Source organism: Octopus bimaculoides, chromosome 4 (genome assembly GCF_001194135.2).
Source record: "Octopus bimaculoides isolate UCB-OBI-ISO-001 chromosome 4, ASM119413v2, whole genome shotgun sequence".
NCBI classification, from domain to species: domain Eukaryota; kingdom Metazoa; phylum Mollusca; class Cephalopoda; order Octopoda; family Octopodidae; genus Octopus; species Octopus bimaculoides.
The window spans coordinates 57,648,635-57,658,541 of record NC_068984.1 but is presented as its reverse complement, the minus strand read 5'-3'; the positions used below and the strand labels follow the sequence as shown (position 1 = coordinate 57,658,541).

Genomic DNA, 9,907 nt, shown 5'->3' with positions numbered 1-9,907 from the left:
GTAAAGATGTAAAACTTTCCAAAAATTTAGCACATAAATACATATGCATGCATCTAGACATGAAAATATATACATAAAAACGCATCCATAAAACAAACATACAAATCTGCGCATAAATACATATGCATACGCCTAGACATGAAAATATATACATAAAAACGCATCCATAAGACAAACATACAAATCTGCGCATACACTAACACCAAATACTGCACACACACACACACACACACACACACACACACACATATGCACAAATACCTAGATGATGTTGATAAAAGTTCCAATGAAGGAGCCTTGAATCTATGTTAGAGTCCGGCTCTTTCTCTATTGACAAGAAATACAGAAATGAATTTGATTGATAACATACATATATACGACGGCTTCTTTCAGTTTTCGTCTACCAAATCCACTCACAAGGCTTTGGTCGGCCAGAGGCTATAGTAAAGCACTGACTAGAAACTCTTACACATTAATTAGCCTATAACCTATACAAAACTCACATGCTTACTCATACAGATACATATTCTAACATACTGACACACGAACACAAATATATACGCACAAAGAGTGACACATACGTCACACACACTGAGTAGTCTAACTGCATTTACACATATCTTTTAACAACCATCCCATAACAAACATACACACACATGCACACATACTTATACATATTTATACGAACCTGTTATACCGTTCATGTTTACAAGAGTCACAACTGAAATTTGTGTGCCAGTGAATATATTTGGAGATTCATCCATGTCCACATTCACGCAAACGTTCATATAAGTATGTTCTTTTAGACGTATCTCAGTACAAGATAACTGGATAGCAAGTTTTAAAGGATATTTAAATAATAGAAAGTTAACTTACTATCGTGTGTGATGAATTTATGCACATAATGCGGGCATTTTGTAGATACCCTCTGATTTGCCGGAGATCGTTGCCAGCAACTAAAACCATCCCATGTAGGTGGGCAGGAAAGAACTCCTTCAGTTCTGGAAGAATTTTCATTTTCCTCCTGTTGGTAACAACAATCGACAGCTACCAGACAACAGGCCTGCCATCTTTTGCATTTGTCAACATCTCCAATAGCTTCACACAATCGTGACATAATAATGCTATTTTCAATATCCGGGGCTTCGCTGTAGTTTCTGTTGGCCACAGACAATTTAAAGTCAGCGGTTTGCTGGAAGACTGGCGTTGATGGGAATATGTAATAATAACACATGGAACATGTGATGAACTTAAACACTTGGAACGGATATGTTCCACTACGGTCTCTACAGTATTTTGGTGGCATTTGGTGAATGTCTTTTCCACACATAAAGTAATTTGACTGATCTAACTATAAAACTCAGAGCTTTGATTAAACCAGAATAATAAGATTTTAGCTTAACTAAAAGAAAAAAAGGTAATCATAATTGTTATTATTATTGTTGTTGTTGTTGGTGTTGTTGATATTATTATTATTATTATTATTATTATTATTATTATTATTATTATTGAATTTTAACACATTAAAATTTAATCGGTAGTCCAAATAATTTTTTTTCTTGTTGTTGTTAGTATCGAGGTAAAAATTCAGATAATTATATTCTATAAAACACTTCTTTGTGGCACCTCTTCCCTGTAAATGCTCAAATACTTGATTTGTTTTTATTATTTTGATCTGAATTTAAAAAATAAACAACTTTTGTTTTTCATTAGGATGATTGATGATTTTTCTGCTGTTTACAAAATTCTTCTTTTTGACCATACGAATTATAGGTCAATGCAATTATTGAAATTTACGATAATTGTAATCTTCTAAGGTTTCTATGAGTAAATGTCAAAATATTGATTTATTTTTGAAAATTCAGGTGACTGACATTTTCACTGGTTTGCTTGATAATTGATTTTGCTTAAGCACGATCATTGTATATTGGAAATAGAAAAGGAAGTTACTATAAAGTTTATATTTCGGTCGACACTTGCAGTGAAAATCGTATTTCAACGTAGAGATTCTTTTACGTTTGCACTTTTCATTTCACATCTGCTAGCAGTGTATCAAAGCTTCTGTTCATTTTCTCTTTGAATTTAATTAATTCACAAATCCCCGATCTCCATTAGGGAGTAGACCGCAAGATTATCTGAAATCATAAAGCAAAACATTTGATATGTGAAAATAAATTATTTGTAGAAAACAAATTATTTTGTTTAAACGAAGTGTACTTAGAATCATTACAAACATACTACTTATTATTATTATTATTATTATTATTATTATTATTATTATTATTATTATTATTATTATTATCATTATTATCATTATTATTATTATTATTATTATTATTATTATTATTATTATTATTATTATTATTATTATTATTATTATTATTATTATTATTATTATTATTATTATTATTATTATTATTATTATTATTATTATTATTATTATTATTATTATTATTATTATTATTATTATTATTCAGAGTTTAAATTAAAAAAACATATACGATGAGTTTCTTTCTTAGCAAAATAATTAGGTACGTTTTGAAAAAATATAAAAATATAGAAGATTAACAAATGCCATGTGAGAATACCTTAATAATATTTACAAATACCAGCACTTCTATTTTCTGGAATGTATCTATGTCAATCGTTATAGTTAATCCTTTAAAGGCTTTACAGAAGTGGTTGTGTTTCATTTAGCTTGTACCAATTATAAATAGAATGATAGCATATATTCTTTAAGTGCCACATTGTTTTTATTGCAACAGCAATTCCTTTGCTTTTTATCCATCTTTTGAACAGCATTATAGTATTTTTATGGCTCAGTCAAAGAAGGAAGAGCAGCGGCCATGATCTCGTTGCAGTGCCTCTAGCATTGGTAGGAGGAAGGGAAGAAGTTATTCACTAACCGGAGATCGGCCTCGAACGCTTCAAACAACTTACAAGGACGCTGCCATGAGCATAATACAAGTTTACGAGTGGTTTCACGCTTTAGGAATGGTTACTTGTCGCTTCAAGAGCAACCTCGTTCAGGGCGACCGTCGACCTCGCGAACGAATGAAAACATCATGAAAATTGATGAGCTGATCTCGGAGAACCGTCACCGAACAATTGACGAACTTGTTGATATGACTGGTGTGTCATAGAGTTCCTGCCAACGAATCTTGACCGAGGAATTGCAAATAAAAAGAGTTACAGCAAAATTTGTGCCTCGCTTGCTCACGGAAGATCATAAGCAGTCACGACTGAATGCGTGTCGTGGACTGAAAGAACAGTTGGAAGTTGATCCGGGACTTTCTTCGAAGATCATCACTGGTGACGAAAGCTGATGCTGCGGAATTTGCAGATGTAGAAGAGGTGAAGAAAAAGACGACGGAGGCATTAAAAGGCATCACTTCGCAAGGGTTCTAGCGCCGCTTCGAATGGTGAAAAACGTATTTGGACCAATGCATTGCTTCAAACGGAGAATACTTTGAAGGCGACGAAAGTGTAAACCTGCAAAACTAAGTGAACGAAATATCACAAAATAACGGTTTCTTTTGGGTACCCCTCAATATGTATGTGCGCTCGCGTATGTGTGTATGTATGCATGTATATCCTATATTATTCAATTGCAAAAGAACATGACTAAGTAGTTGGTGTCATGCTTTCACTCATTGTTTGGCAATTCCACCCTTGACTCAGTGAAAGATCCCGAGGGTGACAGGTGGAGAGGCTAAGGGTTGCACCGTGCAACGTGGATATATCATGGCCGAATATTTAAAAAGTTTGCTTTGTAGTCAAATGTCCTGGATTCGATTTCACTGTGTAGCAACTTGTGTAAGTATTTTCTGGGTTTTTTTGTTGCTTATACATATATATATATTTTACTTTACTTTTGATTCTAATCGACCCAGTGATTTTGGATAGACGGAAACTGTGCGGAAGCCTTATCTCATTGACTCCACTGTGGGCTACGTTAATGGTAGATGTGTCTGTGGAATGTTCGACCACTTCTGCGAGTAATTCAGTATTTCGAACAACTAAATCCTCATCGTCAAAACCGACAGGGAGCATCTCTCTCTCTCTCTCTCTCTCTCTCTCAGTCTCCGTATATATATATATGCATGTGTGTGTGTTAATGTGTTTATGCGTGTGTGCGCGCACGCGAGTGAATATGTGTGTGTTCATGTGTGTGTATATATATATATATATATATATATATATATATATATACACACACATACACACAAGCACACACACATACATATATGTATATGTGCATATATATGTGTGTGTGTGTGTGTGTACACACACAAACACACACACACACAAGCACACACACACACAAACACACACACACACAAACACACACACACACACACAAACACACACACACACACACACACACACACACACTTTTTGAACAGTGAATTTTCAACAAGATAATGAAAGAAAAAATATTTTTTAAACATGTTTAAAAGATTTTGATTATTGTGAAGGCAGTAAAGCGGATGGAAAACGGAAATAGATACAACGGAAGTATATAAAATGGTGATTTACAGCAGAAAGAGCGACAGATGAGGGAGATAAGAGAGAAGATTATGGAGAGGCTGAATGAAGTGTGAGGGCGTATTACACATGTGTTTATGTTTGTACAAAAATGTGTTGAGTTTGGTTTGTATGGTTGGATGTAGTATGCTGCTTTATATGTGGTGAGGGTGGTAGTGGGGAGATATGTGCGTGTGTCAGTGCTTCGTTGGTGATGAATGTGTGTGCATACGTAAATGTTTATGGAGATGGAGGAGTGCACACAGTGCATTTATCAGTGTGTGTGTGTGTGTATGTGTGTGTGTGTGTGTGTGTGTGTGTCTGTGTGCGTGCGCGCGCGTGTGTGTGTTGAAGTTCAGGGGAAAGCAATGTTTGCAGTTCAAGATAACTCGATTATTATTTGCAATTAGGTAAGCTGTGCTTAGCAGAACATTTAATTGTTGTTCGCGATGCAAACGAAGAAATGAGGATTCCTGATATAGTTCAATGTTCTACACCACAAGATAGACGTGGCAAGAAGGACTGAAGTAACAACATGCCGACCGAGGTGATCAAGTGATGTTGCGATGAAAGTCCAATAAATGTTTCTTAAAACGATTATCTAGTTGCCAACCAATTCACCAATATACGAAACGTCATAGATTGGTACTTAATACAATCTCAATGTTGTTGGAGGTACAGATGAAACGGTGGATAACAGAAAATCATGGGTTGTGTTTGCGTAGAGTGTTGATGTTTTAGGCAAGGAATAGGAGTGTAGTGAGAAAGGAAGAAGGCAAATAACCAAGGCTGTGTGAAGCGTGGGATAACTAAATTAAGAAACAGAATGTCGCGTATATTGTAGTCGTGTCTTAAAGAAAAGATTTCGGATGAGACAGAAATGCCAAAAGATGGTCTGAGGATCTGAGGATAGATAGACAGTTAGTGGTGCGTTTGATAAAGAGTAGGAGGTGGGGCGCGGGCGCAATGATCGACAGTGGAAAAATATTATTGAGTTAACATTGCTAAAGGTATGATGGACCTTGAGGTGTGGTTGAACATCTAAATCGCAGTTGTGGTTAACGAGGAAATCGAGGAAGTGTCAGAGGGAATCACAGATTAAATGTTAGTCGGGTTGGTTGCGTGAAGTCAGTCAGTCAGTTTGCTAAAAACGGAGTTGGAAGGGTTGAGATGGGTTGTAGAAATGGAGGTGACAATGAAGTAAACAGATGTGATGGAGATGGTAGATGTGAATTCTAGGAAGTTAATGGAAGGAATGAAGAAGTTGAGCTATTCACGATTAAGGGACACAGTAGTTGATGAGACAACCATATAGCCTGAGAGACCATGAAAAAAAATAAAAAAGAGATTTGGATTCATAAAGTGACTAGCAAGTAGACTGGCATCGTTGGATTCTATTATGGTGCTAGATATGCCGTAAAAGAAGAAACAGCTTAAAGGGTATGAGATTGAGGAGTGTAGGGTAGATGAGTTCCAATACAATGCAATTGTTAATGTAGATAAGGGATGACAGTATAGAGAGGCAAAAGTCTATTGTGGAAGAAAAAAGTTGGGAGGCTATCAAAACCTCATAAATTACAATATGAAGTTTTAAAGAAAGACAGAAATAGCTGCCAAATCCTCAAAAATTACAATATGATGTTTTAAAGAAAGACACATCGAATAATAAATATTGTTCTAAGGTTCTTTAACACAAGAAAAAGAATATGGTTACGGTTGGAATCATTTGGTCACAGATCCTCTCAAACATTGCTGATCTTGGGTAAACAGTAAAAACACAAATATCAAGCCACCTACCATTCAAACCACTAATATAGCAAGTTCACTGTACCCACCTCTATTCCTTCAAATCTTACACGCGCGCACGCGCGCGCACACGCACGCACACACACACACACACACACACACACACACACACACACACACACACACACACACACACACACACACACACACACACACACACACACACACACACACACTATGCTCTAATACACTTCCACGCATACAGAAAAGCATACAATACATGCTTTCACATTTTCTTTAAATCGTTCCGTGAGCCTCTCGCTTATCTCCCGCAGTTGTCAGCCTTTTCGCTGCAAATCATCATTCAAATTCTATTGCAAGTATCCTCTTCCATTCTCCTAATCAGCATGTCTTCTTGACTACATAATATATATACTCAGTATCTTGTATGCTACCTTCTTTCTTTTCTCCATCCTCGTAAATCCCCTCGGCACGAACTTTTCGGACAACCCAATATCTATCTATCTATCTATCTATCTATCTATCTATCTATCTATCTATCTATGAAAATTAAGGTTATTTGACACCCCGTACCACTCACATATACCCCCTGAAATTAAATACCCTAATTTTCAATACTAATCATATAATCTCTAACACATAAACGCTAAATTGCTTATGGATATGAAATACTTGATCATATTTCACTATAGAAACCTTGTTTAAAACATCTGATGAGTAAAGATAGCAAAAACATTGAGATATAAGTCAATTGGTCGGTAGGTACCACTCCAACATAGTAAAATTACGACTTTTCAATGTGTTAAATGAATTTTTTTTTTTAGAAAATGTATACGTTGTGAAATGAATCTCTTTGTTTTTCAGATTATTTCAGAGCTAAATTGTATTATAATTTTAGAAAAATACCGACATAAATTTAAACTAATAATTTAAGTATATAAGATTATATAATGGCAACTAGAAGTAAAAACCGTCATTCAGCATTTGAATTTCCTGTAGAATTTCCACAGCAATGCCCCCATCAAAAGCTGATGTATACATAATAAAATGCGAAGAACAGATATCAAAAACATCACCCATAGTGAAAGAATGCTACCGGATTGTTGTTGCAGATGTGCAAACGATATGGGACAAAGTTTCTTTTCCTTATATTGGGTTTGAGGGAATAGCTCTAAAAATTGAGAGATTGATTGAACCTGTTTATAAATTCAAGCAAAGAGGAGATAGTTTTGATAAGAAATTGGGGGAGTTCAATGAAATGTTTGATACATGCACGTGTTATGACAAAAAAAAAAAAAAAAAAATTAAAAGATCTAACTGTCATAGCCAATACCTCTTCTTTGTCATAGCTAAGGAGTCGAGCATGCTATCAATTTAGTGACAAAAGCTTCTGAAGTCAGAATAGGCTACGAAAATAGGCACAAATTCATATTAAATGTACAGAAATCACGACAAAGTTTACCTCACTTTGACTGGAAAAGACAATGGTCATTTATTTAAATAGTAAATATTATTAATGCTTATTTTATGGTGTTCACTGTTTATGTATTTCGTCTGAGGTTCGTACATAGTTTTTTCTTCTCTATTGCATATAATAATCATTCGGAATTTACATTTTTTCATGTTGGAAGTGCTTTTCTGAATATAGGATATTCTTTTATAAAAAAATAATACAAGCTTCCAATAACTGTTATTTTTCAAGTAGGGTGGGGTGGGGTTGCATATAATTTATAAAATGTTATATAGGTAATATCTAACCAATACAAAGTTAATAGCATTAAAATAAGTTTACAGTTCCTTACATTTTCAGTATTCAAAACACAGAATTAGGGGTTGACTATGCGAGGGGTAGGGGTGGTCGCATAGTTTTTAACATTTGTTTATTTATTTTTCACACCAAAATGAACACCAGGCAGTATGTGGAATCAAAATATAAAATTTCGACCCCCACCCCTAATATATATATATATATATATATATATATACAGACTGTGTCCTCCACTATCCATGACCTCATCTCCTCCTCCTATCTCCCACCTAACCACCTCTAACCTCATTGTCCGCACCCCCACAATTCACTTCCTCTCCCAAATCCTCAAACCTAACAACCCTGGCTGCCCCAACGTCTCTGCTTGCAACTGCCCCACCGAACTCAACTCCAGATATCTTGACCATGTCCTTGCCCCACTAGTGGCTTCCCTCCCCTCTCACATCCATGACACTAACCATGCTCTTCATTTGTTCAACTCTTTCTCCTTCCCTTCTGGCCCCTCTAAACTTCTCTTCACTCTTGACATCAAGAGCCTATACACGGTGTATCAGTGCGACCTCACTCTCTCGCGAACATCTAGACTCTTTCTTCTCTTTTATCAAATCTTTCCATCCTGCCCTCCACTTCTGCACTATTTCCGATACTTGCGTCACCTTTCTCGACATTTCGGTCAGCATTCATCACTCCACTCTCACCACCTCAATCCACTACAAACGCACAGATTCACACTCATACCTCAACTTCTCCTCCTCCTACCCTAAACACACCAAGCTCTCCATTCCCTATGCCCAATTCCTCCGTCTACGCAGGCTCTGCAGTGACGACCATGACTTTGAGACTCAGTCTCAACTCATGGCTCAACACTTCATCCTACGTGGATATCCCCTCACCACTATCCACATCGCCCTTACCAGAGCGCGTTCCATGGACCGTGCATCTGCTCTCCCCCCTGCACCCGCCCCGCCATCAGCCGTCTCCCGTTTCCCCTCACCTACCACCCTACCTCTCCAACGCACCATTCTCCGAGCCTTCTGGCGACTCCAGTCCGACCCTCCACTTCGCACATCTTCCCTAACCGACCCCGCCTCTTCTTCAATCGAACCCACAACCTTCGAGACATCTTGGTCCACAGCTTCTTCCCTAACCCAACCTCCCAACCTGGCTCGTTCCTCTGCTCCCGCCCACACTGCTGCACTTGCTCCTACCTATCTAACACCATCCTCCTCACAGGCACCCATCATCGACCCTATCATATCACTGACGCCTTCACCTACACTTCTAGCCACGTCATCTACTGCATCTCCTGCTCTCTCTGTCCTTCTCTCTGTCCTTCTCTCTCTGTCCTTCTCTATACATCGGCCAAACGGGACGCCGCTTGGTTGACCGGTTCGCAGAACACCGAAACATCAGACTCGGCAACGACACCCCGGTCTCGCGCCATTTCCGCTCTATCGGTCATTCTTTACAACACCTGTCTGTGTTCGGATTGTCGTTGCACAGGGGCCATCTGGATTCCCGTCTTCGCCATGAAGATGGATTAATCTTCTCTCTTCGCTCCTTTGTGCCACATAGGCTCAACTCTCCACCCCTTTTCATCTAATCCTCTTCCTCTCTTCTTCTCACACCTACTTCCTCCTACCTACCTCTCCTCTCTTGCTTTGACACCTACTTCCTCTCTTCACTCCTACCCACCTTCCACTTTCTCCCTTCATCGTCATCCCCTCCATCGTTACCCCACCCCTACACATTCCAGCTCCACCATCCCTATACATCCCATCCCATTCAACCCCACCTCATCCCTTGCACCCCACTCCCACATACCCCATCCCTACCCCTATCCTC

The 9,907-nt window shown here is 37.8% G+C and overlaps 1 protein-coding gene across 3 annotated transcripts in view; it reads right to left on the bottom strand.

Annotated features, from left to right (window-relative positions):
• The window catches only part of LOC106874704 (calcitonin gene-related peptide type 1 receptor), an 85,866-nt gene that overhangs the window by 61,936 nt on the left and 14,023 nt on the right, over positions 1–9,907 (bottom strand). For all 3 annotated transcript variants that reach the window (XM_014922518.2, XM_052967090.1, XM_052967091.1), the window contains exon 2: positions 877–2,135. In XM_014922518.2, the coding sequence (XP_014778004.1) occupies positions 877–1,330 (454 nt within the window). In that variant the 5' untranslated portion in view covers positions 1,331–2,135. The remainder of the gene's footprint in view (positions 1–876; positions 2,136–9,907) is intronic.